The 19150-nt window shown below is 39.0% G+C and overlaps 1 protein-coding gene across 1 annotated transcript in view; it reads left to right on the plus strand.

Moving 5' to 3' along the window:
- The window catches only part of PRKCA (protein kinase C alpha), a 314756-nt gene that overhangs the window by 270310 nt on the left and 25296 nt on the right, over window positions 1-19150 (plus strand). Inside the window, exons 9-13 of the mRNA XM_084647060.1 lie at window positions 7011-7154; window positions 8507-8680; window positions 14225-14316; window positions 16773-16835; window positions 18256-18394. Of these exons, the coding sequence (XP_084503186.1) occupies window positions 7011-7154; window positions 8507-8680; window positions 14225-14316; window positions 16773-16835; window positions 18256-18394 (612 nt within the window). The remainder of the gene's footprint in view (window positions 1-7010; window positions 7155-8506; window positions 8681-14224; window positions 14317-16772; window positions 16836-18255; window positions 18395-19150) is intronic.

Below are 19150 nucleotides of genomic sequence, written 5' to 3' on the forward strand. Positions count from 1 at the left end.
GTAGAAAATGGATGGTTATGAAACCCTGAGACATATACACAAGCCGCCCCCATGACCAAAGCAGCAACTTTTTCCTCCTCTCCAGTGCTACTGAGCACAGGGCCACTGAAACCCTACTCTTTCCCAGCATTCACTGTGCTCTGTGTCTGCTCCCCCTTGCTATGCAGACAGTTGGGCGCGTACCACAGGTGGGATCCAGCTCTTAAACTATTTGTTCATGTGTGATCATATTGAAGAATATGTGCTCAGGTATCTAGTCTAAAGCTGGAGTGCCATGGGTCCTGTCAAAAGCATTTCCAAATAGGATTGCCAGCATGAAGCGACTTAAGAGTCCTTTCATTGCAGCCTTTGAACGTGTGCACTTGTTACATAGAAAATTGCGTGGCTATATAGATTTGCCACTTTGGACATCTTGGATGCTTTGGATTGTATATTCTTCTTTGCTGCGTTGTCTAGGGGCATTTTTCCTTCTACTAGAGTCACACAAATAAAAATAAATTTCAGAGCAACTCATTTGGGGTAAAGAAATCAAAGGTTCTCCATTTATATTTCTAGCAATGCATTGTTTGAATTACTTCCTGCAGGGTGTATTGAAAAATAGAATTGTGATCTGTTGCCTGGGTGTGGAGGCTTTTAAAAATGGCCTTTATCCCCTCTCTGTCTCCACCATACACACAGTCGTCTCTCGCAGTAACAAAGTTTATTATGGTGCAGTAGTAAATGTGAAGCAAGAAAAACTAATACGTTTCTGGAAATCTCAGTAATTAGACTTGTTCTGGGTATAGGGGAATGTTCAGAGGCCACTCTGACCAGGTTTTGTTCAACAAAACAGAAGATTGGAAAATATTTTACAGGCAGCGCGTATCCACCTTCAGAACCTCTATCCTGTGTCAGAGAAGACACTTGGGAATTGGTGGGAGATGTGCACGAAGTGTCCCAAGATAGCTTTCTGTTCAAGGTTTGCACTCCCACCTCAACAGCTGATTAGTTGTCAAGGTGTAATTCCAGTAGGGCATAGTAACACAACCAAACTTTGATAAAGCTACCTAAAGAATCAACAGAGTGGTGATTTAAGTCTTCTTCTGTTTATTCGTTCAGTTCATCTTATATGAAACTTCTGAAAACTATACACCTTAGGAATTTTTAAAAATACAGGGGTGATGTGAACAGTTGATCATGTTTTCGTGAGATAACAGAAAATCACTCCTGGGAGTCACTGTGTAGTTCAATATGTGTCTACCTCATTCTGAGTCAGATTCTGCACATCTGTCTCAAGCAACGCTTCCCTCTTGGGGCTGTTCAAGGCTCTGTGCTGTAAAACTTGAAAACTATGGCATCACTATGTGGTGTATTGTATCCTATTGTACAGTGCTTGCACTGAATCCCTTTTTATATAAAATCTCTGCATATAGAGTTTTATAAGAAGGGGCAGCCGTTTGTGGAAAACGGGTTAAAGTACTGTATAATGACTTACGTATAATGACTTATGTATACATTACATACATACATACATAATGTACATACATTACATACATTACATGTATACTTATGTAAATTAATAGTATCCAATTTGCAAATGAATTCCAATTCAGCAGTTTCTCACTGGAGTCTGGATTTGAAGTTTGAAGAATAAATGGACACAAATCAGATGTCAAGAATTATAACATTCATAAACCAGTCGGAGAACACTTCAATCTCTCTGGTCACGCAATCACAGACATGAAGGTCGCTATCTTAAAACAAAAAAACTTCAAATCCAGACTCCTGCGAGAAACTGCTGAATTGGAATTCATTTGCAAATTGGATACTATTAATTTAGGCTTAAATAGAGACTGGGAGTGGCTAAGTCATTATGCAAGGTAGCCTATTTCCTCTTGTTTTTTCCTACCCCCCCCCCCCCCAGATGTTCTGGTTTAACTTGGATTTAAACTTGAAGAGTGGTCAGTTTGGATGAGCTATTACCAGCAGGAGAGTGAGTTTGTGTGTGTATGGGGGTGGGGGGGATGTGAGAGAACCTGGATTTGTGCTGGAAATGGCCCACCTTAATTATGCACATTGTAGGGAGAATGGTCACTTTGGATGAGCTATTACCAGCAGGATAGTGAGTTTGTGTGTGTGGTTTTTGGGAGGGGGGTGAGGGGGTGAGAGAACCTGGATTTGTGCAGGAAATGGCCCAACTTTATTATCATGCACATTGTGTAAAGAGTTGTCACTTTGGATGGGCTATCACCAGCAGGAGAGTGAATTTGTGTGTGGGGGGGTGGAGGGTGAGAAAACCTGGATTTGTGCTGGAAATGGCCCACCTGATGATCACTTTAGATAAGCTATTACCAGCTGGACAGTGGGGTGGGAGGAGGTATTTTTTCATATTCTCTGTGTATATATAAAGTCTGCTGCAGTTTCCACGGCATGCATCCGATGAAGTGAGCTGTAGCTCACGAAAGCTTATGCTCAAATAAATTGGTTAGTCTCTAAGGTGCCACAAGTACTCCTTTTCTTTTTGCGAATACAGACTAACACGGCTGTTACTCTGAAACCTCTGATTACTATATAATGAATAATTTAGTAACATCTAACAAAGCTGTATTAATTGCTGTTCATCCCAGTGAAAAAGCTGCTAAATTGTCTGTAGTAGCTACTGAAAAATGAACTGCCATCCTGCAGATCCCTTTCAGCTTTTGTAAGAAACTGTTGAAACTGTTAACTACAAAGTTAAAATGCTCTTCTTATAGTTTTAAAGGCAAGATGTAAGGCTTTCAGTGTGGTTTCTAAATCCGTTGGCTAAGATGCATATTATTAGTGGTGGGGGGGAACAAAGTTCGGATACTAATTCTGTGAAATGTAAAACTTTTGGTTTGGGCCCATCTCCAGGATAAATTTAACCACATGCAACGTTACAGAAGCTGACTCTGAAGGGCTGTTGAGGTGTTAGTTCTTTCCACTCAAACTGGCAGTGCAATTTTCCATCAAAATTTTGCTTTTACTGTTATAGACTGGAGGCTCTTCATAGAGCTTTTATGATTTTGTTCCCATGGAAACAACCTTATTTTGTTCTGGTATCACTGGCAGGTCCTGTGAATACAGCTAAGAAAGAAGACAGTTTTCTGTATGCAAATAAGTGATTGGAATACACTGCAACAGAACCTTGACATTTCACGTTGGGCTGCACTACAAATAGGTCGTTCTTGAAATGCTTGGTTTAAGTCAGCGACTGCGTCATTTCTTCAAAAAGCGGTTCACTAGCCATGAAGTTTGCATTGCACCCTGGTGATGCACTTTTAACCAAAAGGCAACAAAAAAGATTCAAATGCACCGATTTTCCTCTGTGGAAATTTTTTTAAATTGGCCCATATGCACAGACTGTTGTGATGTTGGCCCAGGTGGAAGGGCACTGCAGATCTTTTAATGGGTACTGGTCATTAGGTTATTTAGGCCATTCTGATTTATGCCCTTTCATTGAATGATCCAGGCTGGGAACAATCTACTCTGCTTTTGTCCAGGAGTCCTTTACCTTGTGCTTGTCCTTTACCAAGTGTCTGTACCTAGTGGTGTTCCTTTTGCCCCCTGAGTTTTCCATGCATGTGCTGTAGCATGCTGTGGATAATACCTCTCAGATCAGGACTCTCTTTTCGTGAGGCACTGTTTTGGGCTTCAGGTGTGACCAAATGTTAAACAGTATTCGATACCCTTTCTGGTGCCTGGGTAGGTCACACAAAACAGATGATACTTGCAGCCTTGTACAAGACAATGCTTTTGCAAACCTTACAGAAAGCCCAGGTTTTGCGGGTTAGTGAAAAGTGGAAAATCTGGATTTCCCCTTCATTTTCTTGCTGTAGCAAAAGGCAAATTTTACAACAAACTGTGTTGCCCACTGTGAAGCCTGAAGAGCATTTACAAAGGCATTCTCCCCAAACTTAAAGCTACCACGTTGAGGTTACCAAGCGTTTTTCACCCCATATACGTTCTTCTACAACCCATATCCCAGAATATTTGTAGTTTTTTCAGTTCAAATAATCTAAAATGGTACAGTACATACTGATTTTATTTATAAGATCATTGTGCCATCTGTGGCCAAAATAGACAGTTACATTAAACATCTATGACTTAGGTAATTTCATATTTAAAAAATATTACAGGTACAATATGCATGTGCATCTTTAAACTATGATAAATTGTACATTGCCTAATGCTCTGTATTCAATAACCTGAATAACTGTTTCTATTTATGTTCAGATGATTACCTTCACAGCTAGAAAGATATCTATTTGCTGATAGATTATCATTTTCTGTTTTTTAGAAGAAAAATGTCCTCAACCCCAGAAAACAGTTACTTAGCTCATTTAAGGAGTTGGAAAGTGAACTTCCTCCACCTGCTGATGATTTTAGATTTTTAGCATATCTATTACTACTACTAATACAAGAACCAGTCTACTCTGTCAGGGTGACCAAACAAGTCTTTTCCATCTTTAATGCTGTTTCTTGAAACAGTTGCCTGTTTGATCTTCAGGTTTCAGAGTAGCAGCCGTGTTAGTCTGTATCCACACAAAAAAAAATGCATTCTATGCATCCGATGAAGTGAGCTGTAGCCCACGAAAGCTTATGCGCTAACAAATTTGTTAGTCTCTAAGGTGCCACAAGTACTCCTGTTCTTTCTGTTTGATCTTGACAATTAAATATGCCCCACAGATACTACTAAGGAGAAACTACATTGTTTTCTGCAATTCTGCTGTGTAGCCAGCGGAGGGCACAGAAGCTTATCAATTAACCTTTTACAGTTATCTTGGAAGGCAAGCTAGAGCATTTGTTAATAAAGCTTCTATTAATATATACATGAGTCTTAGGTTTTTGTCCCAAAAACAAATATTACGGATCAAATCTTTGCAGTAACTCAGAATGATAGGAGTGCCAAATATTGTATTCGCAGCCTCAGGGATGAGAGTGGGTTTAAAGAACCCAGATGTGCAAGGAGAGAAGCTGAAGCATTTCATTGGAATATTGTTTGAAAAACAAAGCAACTTGGAAGCCTCTGATGCTGCTCACTCTGTGTTTGGCTAGAAGTCACCTCGCTTTTGTAAATATGGACACTTAACCTGCTCCTTATACATAAAAATATTTTGTTATTTAGGCCCCTTTCTGGGACGTGCATCAGAATATCCAGAGAGTCTATAGGGATGGAGAAAGTGATCTGATTAAACATCTGTTACCTTGTATAAACATAAGATTTTAGTTTACAACCTGTTTGTTAACATCTCAGTCATGCCAGGTATTGTTCAGAGGTAGACTATGAACACACAAAACCCTATTGAAGTCCAGGGGAATTTGTGCCAGCACAGAGGTCTACCCATGAGCAATGCATTGAGGAACAGGGACTTGACTGCAAGGTCTATGGGGCAGGGATTGTCTCTTACTATGTGTGTTTATGGTACCTAACACAATGGAGCCCTAATCCTCATTGGTGTCTCTGGGTCCTACTGCCATACAAATAGTTAATTATAATAAAGGAAGAAACTGGAAATGCCATGTTAATGTTAAACTTCATTATTAACACAAGCGGAAAACATCATGTGTATATACCAGCAGAGTATATGTGTTTTCATGTGTATGAAAGGGAACACCCGCTATCAAGGGGTGAGGGAGTATTTGATATCTGTTAAGTGAAATGCCTAAAATAGAGGGGGGAAGTGTATCTTCAAATTTCTAGAGGGAGCACACAGGGTGAGTTCTCACCCAGGCTTTAGCACTGACTTACTGGTTGATTTTGGACAAGTGACTTAACTTCTCCATGCGTTGGTTGCCTTATCTGTGAAATGGTGATAGTAATACATAATTACTGTACGTTCCAGATATGGCATTAGGAGTAACTACTGTGTTTGTTAAGTGCTTGGAGAGACAAAGCAGAGCATGAGCAGTTAGGATTATTTAGACAGTCCAGCATAATGGGTCTTCATATAGTTTAGAGAGAACACTAAAATCTGTGTATAATGCCAATTTTAAACCCTCTTGGCTTCACTACTGGTGTGTAGGTAAGTTTTAAGCAAAGGGGGTCACTGAGTTATTATAGCTCTGCATTACCATTTGGTGAGACTTTATTTTTTTCCGAACTTTGTGAGGTTTGAAATGCAGCTTACATATGTGATTTACAGTATCTCATTTGATTTACTCACTCAGACTGTTGCAACCTTCTGCAAAACAAGAACTATCTCGCCGAGATAAACTTTTTTTTAATGTAGCATTTCCCCTTTCCTGCCCCCCTCGACCCCCAATCAACACTTGATTGAAAATCAAAGTTGATTGTAATGCCAGTTCAAAAGTGGCCATGCTTATCAACACTGATTGTCATAATATGTTGGTTATTCAAAATGGAGGTTATTTTTCATAATGCATGTCACAGACTAACTCTTGCTATGAAGAGTGAACTTGCGTATGACATTTTAAAAGAGAATGTATATAAACAGTTTCTCTTATATCCTAAAGTACACTAGTAATGTTACAGTATGACATTTATAAAGAGCACCTTTTACATTTAAAAACAAAAATAACAGATTAGCCTGCTATGAAGTGTGAACTTGTGTATGACATTTTAAGAAAATGTATATAAACAGTTTCTCTTTTATCCTACAGTACACTAGTAGCATTACAGTCTGACATTTATAAAGAGCACCTTTTATATTTAAAAACAAAAATCACAGATTAGCCTGATTATGGCATGAAAATAGTGATTTTTTTTTGCTTGTTTTTTGCTTGTTTTTTCTCTGTTAACCAGATAAGTGTATCTGCTTTTATCTGGTTATATACTTACACAGTTTTCCACTTTGTTTCACTTAATAATGACAAAAGTGTTGTTGGAATGAGTCTTTGAATTTGTGTCTGTGCAACTTTTGTTATGCAGCCTTTCTCCTGAGAATGTAGCTTCAAATTAATCATCTACAACTGAACATAATTCTTCTAATCTTTCATTTTACTGGGTAAACAGGTTACACTTCTCACTTCAATATTCTTTACCTCTTTAGAAAGCCAGACTTGGGCCAGCTGGTAACAAAGTCATTACTCCAATAGAAGACAGGATTTCCAATATACCATCCAACAACCTGGACAGTGTGAAGCTGACAGATTTCAACTTTCTCATGGTGCTTGGGAAGGGGAGCTTTGGAAAGGTAGTTCCATCTGCCTTATTTTTAATAATAGAAATGAACTGAAAATTGTCCTTCTATGAACTGTTTATAAAATGCAGATTTTTTTCCAAGTGAGAGTAAGTAACCATTGGAACCGATTACCTTGAGATGTGGTAAATTCTCCATTATTTGGAATCTTTAAATTAAGACTGGCTGTCTTTTTCTAAAAGAGATGCTTGTCTCTGTTTCAACCATAAGTTGTAGGGCTAGATGCAGGAATTACTGAATAAAAATCTGTGGCCTGTGCTGTGCAGAAATATAGATTAATTGAACCTTTCCAGCATTAAAATCTATGAAACTGTTAAACAAAGAGCTGGAAAATGCCATTGTATGCATTTGCTGCAGATTTTAGGGTTATAGTTTTTAAACCTTGTCTCTACGTACTATACAAGTACTGTTATCTTGATTATTTTTACATCTAATAACCTGCAATGAAGACCTACCAGTACAGTAGAAGATTTTTATATGTATGAAAAAGATTACTTTTTGTACTGATAATTAACTGCAAAAACGTGGGATGGGGGTAGTATTTGTTTTCCAGTATATGAAATGTCCAGAGTTGGACGGTCAGCTGTCTTGATGTTCCACATTGTTGGGCTAATTTTCAAGCCTGGGTGATATAATAGACATTCAAATTCTATATCTGTCACTTAAGTGTGGACATGCCACTTAAGTCTGGAGATGCTTAGTTTATGCCCCTAGGCACTCATATAGGCTTTAAGTTGCATGATAAAAAAAATTGAGTTCCTAAACTTTAAATAATGTTAGGTAATTCCAGATTTTCGATACAGAGCTGGGCTCAAGAATCCAGATCTGACCTTCCCCAAAGTTCAAGGAGATTCAGGCTCATCTTTGGTGGTGGTGATGAAGATAGAGCTGTTACGTCGGTCACAATGCCATTTGTGAAAGCTGTCATCGTGCAGTAGGAATGAATATTTTGGAAACGTCAGGAATGAGAAATACAGTGAAAACTTTTAACCCACTAAAGGTGCTGCTGTGTTGCCGGCTGTTTTAACAAGCGGTTTTTATAACAAAAGTGCATTTTATCGAGGCATTCAAGTGGGGTCTGTCGTTTTGTTGGCCACAGGAGAGGAGCCCGGGATTACCTGGGGGGTGCCGGCCCAGGTGTCGGTGTAAACACTATTTTTGAAGTGATAGCACAGCTCGTTGTAATCTGTGAGTAATCGTGATATTTTTAGAGCTTCCAGCCAAGTCAGTAAGTGCTGGTAAAATGGGAAGCTGGTGTGCCATTTACACCTTTCTCGGGGCTTGTGAGTCACCTCCATTCTCTGCCAGCGAGGGAGATTTTCAGCCTCTCATTTCTCTTTGTGCAGGTGATGCTGGCAGACAGGAAGGGGACAGAGGAGCTGTACGCAGTCAAAATATTGAAAAAAGATGTGGTGATTCAGGATGATGATGTGGAATGTACCATGGTTGAAAAACGAGTACTAGCACTCCAGGATAAGCCACCTTTCCTAACCCAGCTGCATTCTTGCTTCCAAACAGTTGTACGTGATGTCCGTTCTTTCTTGCTCCTCCACTTCTTTCACAGTTTAATCTTCTGCTAAGATAACACTCGGATGTATTTTATTATCTCAGTAACATTTATTATCTTCAACTTGCAGATCTCATGGGTGCTTTACACAGAAAAATGTAAAGAAATAGATACCTTGTGAAATCGGGAAAATCCATAAAAATAATAAATAGATCTTTATAATCATAATAAATAGATCTTTAGAAGTATTCTACAGCAACTGGTTATACAGAGCTTTTCTCTTTCTGTATATAAGAACTCGGTTATCTCAGTGGGACTCTTCATATTATTCAAGTTGAGCATGTGCTTAAGTACTCTGCTTGATTGGGGTCTTAATGCCCCAGTAATCTAATGAGATAATTATTTATTAATTAATATATTGACATAGTTAATTTGGTTCCCTGGTACCCCTAAGATAAGGAGGCTGAAGCCAGGATGGTAGTTGGTGAGCAAAGAATAGGTGAGTGCTTTTTACTTCCCCTAAGTCTGTGATACCAACCATAGCATGTAATATACGAAAAGGTTCACCTATGGAGTTTGTGTTGGTGATATAAGGACCAGAAGATGATAGTACATGTCAGAAGATGGTCCCATAGTTCACAAGGAATGGTAGTGGTAGCCATTTAATTCTAAATGTAGTGCTGTTTTTTGTGGCATGGACATTTGTCTACTTAGATAAAGTCAAGCCCCAAAACTGCAAAGATTTAAGCATGTGTACAATGAGTGTATAATTTTACATACAAGCATAAGTCTTTGCAAGAATGAGGTCTCATTTTGCATCATCTTTTCACCATCCAGTGGTGACACATTCAGCTACCAATCTGAACTGAGCACTCTAATCTGAACTGAGCCCCTGCGCTGTTAAGAAGGATGAAAAGCCCAGAGAAGGAGAGCAGTCAACGGGAACAGAGGGAAACCTTCCCATAGTTGGGACCCTCCTTCCAGATGATGTTGGGGTTTCCTCTCACACTGAGGTTACCTCTCCGGGGGAGGGAACTCTGGTCATTCGGAAAAGGCAGGTGTTAGTAATGGGAGATTCGATCATTAGAAACATAGATAGCTGGGTTTGTGATGACTGGGAAAACCGTATGGTGACTTGCCTGCCTGGTGCGAAGGTTGCGGATCTCTCGAGGCATCTAGATAGACTTATGCGTAGTGCTGGGGAGGAGCCGGTGGTCATGGTACATGGAGGTACCAGTGACATAGGGAAGGGTAGAAGAGACATCCTGGAGGCCAAATTTAGGCTGCTAGGAAAGAGACTGAAATCCAGGACCTGTATGGTGGCATTCTAAGAAATGCTTTCAGTTCCACATGCAGGGCCAGGTAGGCAGGCAGAACTTCAGAGTCTCAATGCGTGGATGAGACAATGGTGTAGAGAGGAGGTATTTAGATTTATTAGGAACTGGGGAAACTTTTGGGATAGGGGAGCCAATACAGGAAGGATGGGCTCCACCTAAACCAAAGTGGATCCAGACTGCTGGCACTTAACATTAAAAAGGTTGCAGTGCAGTTTTTAAACTAAGAGATGGGGGAAAGGCGATTGCTGCAGAGGCGCACGTGGATTGGACAGAGATTTCTCTTAGAGGAAAGTCTATTGATAGAGATTCTCTAGGTTTTAGTCAGGAGAAGAGGATGGAAGAGGATAAAGTATGGGCCAGATCAGACGAGGAACATTCACGTAAAGAATCTGACACATCAGAAAAGGACAGACAAATAAACAGTGACAAGCGCTTGTACACAAATGCCAGAAGTCTAAATAATAAGATGGGTGAACTAGAGTGCCTCGTGTTAAAGGAGGATATTGATATAATAGGCATCATAGAAACCTGGCGGAGTGAGGACAATCACTGGGGTACAAAATATATCAGAAGGACAGAACAGGTCATGCGGGGGGGAGGGGAGTGGCACTATATATGAAAGAAAATGTAGAATCAAATGAAATAAAAATCTTAAATGAATCCACATGTTCCATAGAATCTCTATGGATAGTAATTCCATGTTCTAATAAGAATATAACCGTAGGGATCTATTATCGACCCCCTGACCAGGACAGTGATAGTGACAATGAAATGCTAAGGGAGATTAGAGAGGATCTCAAAATAAAAAACACAATAATATTGGGGGATTTCAGTTATCCCCATATTGACTGGGTATGTGTCATCTCAGGACGAAATGCAGAGACAAAATTTCTCCATACTTTAAATGACTGCTTCTTGGAGCTGCTGGTACAGGAACCCACAGGGAGAGGCAACTGTCGATCTAGTCCTGAGTGGAGCGCAGGATCTGGTCCAAGAGATAACTACAACAGGACCACGTGGAAATAGTGACCATAATATAATAACGTTTAACATTCCTGTGGTGAGAAGAACACCTCAGCAGCCCAACACTGTGGCATTTAATTTCAGAAAGGGGAGCTATGCAAAAATGAGGAGGTTAGTTAAACAGAAATTAAAAGGTACAGTGACTAGAGTGAAATCCCTGCAAGCTGCATGGACACTTTTCAAAGACACCATAATAGAGGCTCAACTTAAATGTATACCCCAAATTAAAAAACACAGTAAAAGAACTAAAAAAGAGCCACTGTGGCTTAACAACCGTGTAAAAGAAGCAGTAAGAGATAAAAAGGCATCTTTTTAAAAATGAAAGTCAAATCCTAGTGAGGTAAATAGAAAGGAGCATAAACACTGCCAAATTAAATGTAATAATGTAATAAGAAATAAGAAAAGCCAAAAAGGAGTCTGAAGAACAGCTAGCCAAAAACTCAAAAGGTAATAACAAAATGTTTTTTAAGTACATCAGAAGCAGGAAGCCTGCTACACAACCAGTGGGGCCCCTGGACGATGGAGATACAAAAGGAGCACTTAAAGACGATAAAGTCATCACAGAAAAACTAAATGAATTCTTTGCTTCAGTCTTCACGGCTGAGGATGTTAGGGAGATTCCCAAACCTGAGCCGTCTTTTGTCGGTGACAAATCTGAGGAATTGTCACAGATTGACGTGCAACTAGAGGAGGTTTTGGAATTAATTGAGAAACTTAACAGTAACAAGTCACCGGGACCAGATGGCATTCACCCAAGAGTTCTGAAAGAACTCAAATGTGAAATTGCAGAACTATTAACTATGGTTTGTAACCTGTCCTTTAAATCTGCTACTGTACCCAATGACTGGAAGATAGCTAATGTAACACCAGTATTTAAGAAAGGCTCTACAGGTGATCCTGGCACTTACAGACCGGTAAGTCTAATGTCAGTACCGGGCAAATTAGTTGAAACAATAGTAAAGAATAAAATTGTCAGACACATAGAAAAACATAAATTATTGCGCAAAAGTCAACATGGTTTCTCTAAAGGGAGATCATGTTTTACTAATCTATTAGAGTTCTTTGAGGGGATCAACAAACATGTGAACAAGGGGGTTCCAGTGGACATAGTGTACTTAGATTTCCAGAAAGCCTTTGACAAGGTCCCCCTCACCAAAGGCTCTTATGTAAAATAAGTTGTCATGGGGGAACATCTTGGGGACATCATCCCCAAGAGGGAAGATCCTTTCGAAGATTGAGAACTGGTTAAAAAACAGGGAACAAAGGGTAGGAATAAATGGTAAATTTTCAGAATGGAGAGGGGTAACTAGTGGTGTTCCCCAAGGGTCAGACCTAGGACCAATCCTATTCAACTTATTCATAAATGATCTGGAGAAAGGGGTAAACAGTGAGGTGGCAAAGTTTGCAGATGATACTCAGCTGCTCAAGCTAATTAAGAAGAAAGCAGACTGTAAAGAACTTCAAAAAGATCTCACAAAACTAAGTGATTGGGCAATAAAATGGCAAATGAAATTTAATGTGGATAAATGTAAAGTAATGCACATTGTATGTATAGTTGGGGTTATTTTTTCCAATATGATGGGGGCTAATTTAGCTACAACTAATCAGGAGAAAGATGTTGGAGTCATCGTGGATAGTTCTCTGAAGACGTCCATGTAGTATGCAGCGGCAGTCAAAAAAGCAAATGGGATGTTAGGAATCCTTAAAAAAGGGATAGAGAATAAGATGGAGAATATCTGATTGCCCTTATATAAATCTATGGTACGCCCACATCTTTAATACTATGTACAGATGTGGTCCCCTCATCTCAAAAAAGATATACTGGCATTAGAAAAGGTTCAGAAAAGGGCAACTAAAATGATCAGGGGTTTGGAACAGGTCCCATATGAGGGGAGATTAAAGAGGCTAGGACTTTTCAGCTTGGAAAAGAGGAGGCTAAGGGGGGATATGATAGAGGTATATAAAATCATGAGTGGTGTGGAGAAAGGGAATAAGGAAAAGTTATTTACTTGTTCCCATAATATAAGAACGAGGGGCCACCAAATGAAATTAATGGGCAGCAGGTTTAAAACAAATAAAAGGAAGTTCTTCACTCAGCGCGCAGTCAACCTGTGGAACTCCTTGCCTGAGGAGGTTGTGATGGCTAGGACTGTAACAGAGTTTAAAAGAGTTTAAAAGAGAACTGGATAAATTCATGGAGGTTAAGTCCATTAATGGCTATTAGCCAAGATGGGTAAGGAATGGTGTCCCTATCCTCTGTTCGTCAGAGGGTGGAGATAGATGGCAGGAGAGAGATCACTTGATCATTACCTGTTAGGTTCACTTCATCTGGGGCACCTGGCATTGGCCACTGTTGGTAGACAGGATATTGGGCTGGATGGACCTTTGATCTGACCTAGTATGGCCTTTATTGTGTTCTTAAGTCACTTAGGTGTTTTGAAAACATTACTCTAGATGTCTAATTTCAGACACCCAGGTTTGTACATTTTTTGGACAAAGCCATTTTAACACTGCGAGAAAATTCTCCCTCCAAAATGCCTTAAATCTGCCTTTCGCTGAAGTAGGGAGTGTGGGACAAAAATGATTTGGAGTTGGCCAGTTCAGTATCAAGACTCATGAACCCAATTTTCTGAAATCATATTAATAGTTTTCTTGTCACCTTCTTTTAAAATCAGGTGCGCTTTCATCTTCCTTGTCTTCCTAGGGAAAATGTTACAACATAGGTTTGGAAATGCCCATTTTCACAAGGCAAGAATTTCTAACCATCTGTAGAGTTTTTTGTTGTCTTAAAAAACATGAGCTTTTGGGCTTAGCTATGTCTTCCTGCCTGTATGAACAGTACTTGTAACATTGTGGGCACTACTGTAATACAAGTAATAAGAAATAAACTTGCATCACTAAAATGGGCAAGGCTGAATGGAGTTTCAGCCTGGCACTGACCCTTGCAACATCTATAAGTCATTCTATTTCTGTTTCCTGATCTATAAAATTGTTTTTGCCATAATGTGCAGAATATATAGACTCATTCTTATTGTTTTGTATTATAATCTTTATAGTAGTGACCCCTACTGGAGAATACATCACTGTTCATGCCTAATGAGTTTACCTTTTTAATAATATGTTCTACTGGGCAGTACATATGCCAGTACATAGTACCTTATGCCTAATGTGTTTACCTTTTTAATACTATGTTCTAGGATCGTCTGTACTTCGTTATGGAGTATGTGAATGGTGGTGACCTCATGTATCACATTCAGCAAGTAGGAAAATTTAAGGAGCCACAGGCAGTGTGAGTGTTCGTTGATTTAAATAAAGTCATTACTAATTTTACACTGCAGCAGAGGGATCAGATGTGTCCAGTATGTACAGTATTATATAGAAATTGGGGCTGTCATATTTTTATCCAGTCTAATAGAAACTTTGTGGGCCTGCTGGTCTAAACACACAGCACATATTGTAGGAGATAGCTTCACCTTGGGGGGAAAAAATTTAAAATCAATGGCGACAAGTTTTTTAACAAGTAAACCAGAGTACAATATGGCTATTAACAATTCACACTAAATGAACAACACTGTGAGAGACAAGAAACAGATTCAGCATTTACTATGTAATTAAGCTTAATTTAATGCATATCCAGTGATAGATACTGTGGTCACACTTTATATTAAGGTTCAATTTATAGATAGTTTTAAGAGTTAATACATTAGGTGTTTTAATAAATAGTTAATCAAATTGTTATATATTGTTATGATGTCCAACAGATCAATAGGGTTGCTAAGCATCTGTAACACCTTCTGATGTACTTTTCTTTAAAATGTACTACTCAAGTTTGTAAAATGCTTTTAATGTCTATTAATCATTTATTAGCATTTTATAAACAGTTTATCCATTAAACCTTAATGTAAAGTGTGACCTGTTCTGTTTTTAAAAATGAAGAAAAATAGCTGTTAAGTTGGAACTTGCTCAGTATGATTAAAATCATCAAGTAAGAGTCATTAAAAAAAACCTTAATTTTAAATATTTGACACATAAAAGACAAAAATGTAAGCATGACCTGACTAAGTACTAAATAAAAACCAGAGTCATCTCACGGGTCAGATCCTCAGCTGGTGTAAATGTACATAGCGCCACTGATTTCCAGCTGATTTCCTGACGTCTGTGGAGCTATGACATTGTACACCATCTGATGGCCTGCCCCGTCAAAGAGACTAAAAACAATTCTGAACCAGCATTTTAAGAGCTATGTTGCCTGCTCCTTTTTATTAAATGTAATAATCAATCTTGTTTTTTACTGGCCTTCTTGCATGTAATTGGCACATCTCTGCAGTAGAATCATAGAATATCAGGGTTGGAAGGGACCCCTGAAGGTCATCTAGTCCAACCCCCTGCTCGAAGCAGGACCAATTCCCAGTTAAATCATCCCAGCCAGGGCTTTGTCAAGCCTGACCTTAAAAACCTCTAAGGAAGGAGATTCTACCACCTCCCTAGGTAACGCATTCCAGTGTTTCACCACCCTCTTAGTGAAAAAGTTTTTCCTAATATCCAATCTAAACCTCTCCCACTGCAACTTGAGACCATTACTTCTCGTTCTGTCATCTGCTACCATTGAGAACAGTCTAGAGCCATCCTCTTTGGCACCCCCTTTCAGGTAGTTGAAAGCAGCTATCAAATCCCCCCTCAGTCTTCTCTTCTGCAGGCTAAACAATCCCAGCTCCCTCAGCCTCTCCTCATAAGTCATGTGTTCTAGACCCCTAATCATTTTTGTTGCCCTTCGCTGGACTCTCTCCAATTTATCCACATCCTTCTTGTAGTGTGGGGCCCAAAACTGGACACAGTACTCCAGATGAGGCCTCACCAATGTCGAATAGAGGGGAACGATCACGTCCCTCGATCTGCTCGCTATGCCCCTACTTATACATCCCAAAATGCCATTGGCCTTCTTGGCAACAAGGGCACACTGCTGACTCATATCCAGCTTCTCGTCCACTGTCACCCCTAGGTCCTTTTCCGCAGAACTGCTGCCTAGCCATTCGGCCCCTAGTCTGTAGCGGTGCATTGGATTCTTCCATCCTAAGTGCAGGACCCTGCACTTATCCTTATTGAACCTCATCAGATTTCTTTTGGCCCAATCCTCCAATTTGTCTAGGTCCTTCTGTAACCTATCCCTCCCCTCCAGCGTATCTACCACTCCTCCCAGTTTAGTATCATCCGTAACTCTGACTTCAAAAGCTCATCATTATTGTATATACTTAAACTACTTTTGGCAATGATATTGCATAGGGCAGGCAGTTAGTTCAATTAGCTTGAGGTAATTCAGCCATTAACATTTGTATAAAGGAATAATATTTTTATCAATTATTTTAATGATGTGTGAATCTCAGTGTAAATAAATCAGCATTATGAGTCATAAATAATCTGATATGATCAGGCATTGAGAGGAATGACCTATCCAGTCAGATTACTTACCACATAACTGCCATGCAATAAGTGCACTGTTCTTCTTAATTTAGGAAGAAATGCCCAATTGTTTTACCCTGTCTTGTCAAAATATTATCAAACACTTGATGAATTACTTTGAAAATCAAGTTGATGCAGGATATTATCTTTACTGCTTTATATATACAAGAATGCAATAGCTTCTCCTACTCCTTTGCTTTAATTCTTTGGTGTGGAGAGTTTCAAATACATTTCTGCAGAGGAAAATTATACGCGGAAGATAAGAAAACTGAAATTATGTTCTTACAGGTTTTATGCAGCTGAGATTTCAATTGGGCTATTCTTTCTCCATAAAAGAGGAATTGTTTATAGGTGAGTACTAACTGACACAAGTAATTCCTATTAAAATCCTGGAGAGACTAATGTGTTTGGCTATTTACAGTCTTTTAAAAGATGTTTTTATAAAAAGTAGTCAATTTGCTGTTAATAACTAAACTTCATTGTTTTGTCGGTGATGTTCCTTTAACTAAGGGTGACTGCATATCTTAGCTATGTTGACATCTGCACTCTGCAGCATTCAATTGAAAACGCTTGAGTTCGAAACATTTGTTATATCTTATTGCATTGCATACATTCATGTGTCCTAAAGCGTGTGTTTATGTAAAGGGGTGTGTGTGTGTGTGTGCGCGCGAGAGAGAGTGAGTGTGTGTGTGTGCGCATGCCTGTATTTGTTATATATTGTCTACCACATTAGTGTAGTTGAGTTAGAATGCTCTAGGTGTACCTTGTGTGACCCTCTAATAATTCAGTACCCACACATTTCTGCAGAAATAAAATGTTGAACATAAGAACACTGCCAATTAGGAATTTAGCATTGTTAGCCTGCCATATATTTTATGAATGAAGATTTTAATATGCAAAGACAAATGTAAAAGACAGCAGAATCAAGAAGGGCATAGTACTTCAATGCATAATGGGATCCTGTGAATAGTAGAGACTGAAAGCTTTGACTCAAGGGCATCAGACAATATTGGTCAGACAGCAAAGCAAAAAACATTGGCCTAATGAGCAATTCTACCTTCTGATTTTAATTTGAGGAACAATTCAGTTTTCATTTTGTTGAATGCTGACCTTTAATTAAGTGATTACTTGTTCATTACTAGTTTAGAAGCTTGACTTAGAGTAGTGATCCTCAAACTTTTTCATAGTGTAGCCAACTCCTTAATAGAGAGTATCCCATGCACACCTCTCCTCCCATTTGTGGTCACATAACATTCCTTTGACACCACAGCATTTATGTCTTGTTAATCTGTAATGAGACTTTTTGGCCTTGTGAAAAAACTTCATCTTACTATCCATTTTTACACTATTCCTGTCAAGCCCCCCTTGGCCTCTCCTCCTCTTCTTCCCCGAGACATACTGCTTGGCTGTATTGTTTCATTGCTGAAGTATCATCTTCCACCCAAAGTGCTTCACAGACTGTATACTACATGATGAAATGCAGCCACTTCTGTGGAGCAGCATACTCAAGGGGGATGATATGGCTGATGAACTCTTGAACAAACCCCTACATTTATGAAAGATACCATGGGATCTTTAATATCCAACAGAAGACACAGAAAAAACTCCCTGTTTTTAAGGCATCATCTGAAAGATTCCCCTCTGTCCACTGTGTGTGTGTGTATATATATAAAAAACACATAGTATTCAGTAATGCAACTGATGTAAGATGACGTTTTTGGTGCCCTAGTTGGCATAACTATTAATATTAAATTACTGTGATTCTTCATAGAGATCTGAAATTAGATAATGTGATGTTGGATTCAGAAGGACACATAAAGATTGCAGATTTTGGGATGTGCAAAGAACATATGGCAGATGGCGTAACAACTAGGACATTCTGCGGCACTCCAGACTACATTGCACCAGAGGTAAACATTTAACATTGGAAGTAGCATACGACTTTGTGAACATTTCACCCAGTGAATATATGACAGCTACAAAACGGCTGTTTTATGCCTAGGACTGTCCTGGCTTCTGCGGGAAGATGTGATACTTTTGTGAATGAATAAAAAAGACCCTTAATAAGATTTTATTTAGGGAATATCTATCTCATGAGAAACTTGAAGCATGGTTTGTTTATCAGATTGAAATTCAAATTTGTGCTCATAATAACAAACTGCTAAGCAAGCCATAATGCCAGCTTGAACTGTCAGTCCAGTTTCATTAAATGTTGTAGCATGCATGCATATAAAAAGACTTGTGCATTTAATTTTAAAGTCCTACAATGCTGACAGATGTTAATGAGGTTGTTATTGGGAGCAAATGTAGCTTCATTAACGCATCTCACCATGGGTTCTCACAGTTGCTATAAAATATATTAACAAGCATTTGCACTATTTTCAGGAACTCACGAGTCTCTTAATTTTCAACAAGAGATTAATGAATTCCTGCAATGGTTCACCAATTTTCCTGCAAAGCTTCTGCACTGTATTCTGGATAATGTCTGTCTTATCACCTGATACAAAATTGGGCAACCACCTTTGGATTTGAGAAAGCTCCTCCTATTAAACCGCAAATTCAGAACTCTGATGCAGTTGACGTAACAAATCTAAAGTTTTCCCCCAAATTTCCCATTACTATTGTCAGAGTTACCCAAAAACAACATCTGTCTGACTTATTCAATG

The sequence above is a fragment of the Lepidochelys olivacea genome (genome assembly GCF_965140295.1).
Source record: "Lepidochelys olivacea isolate rLepOli2 genome assembly, chromosome: 14".
NCBI classification, from domain to species: domain Eukaryota; kingdom Metazoa; phylum Chordata; order Testudines; family Cheloniidae; genus Lepidochelys; species Lepidochelys olivacea.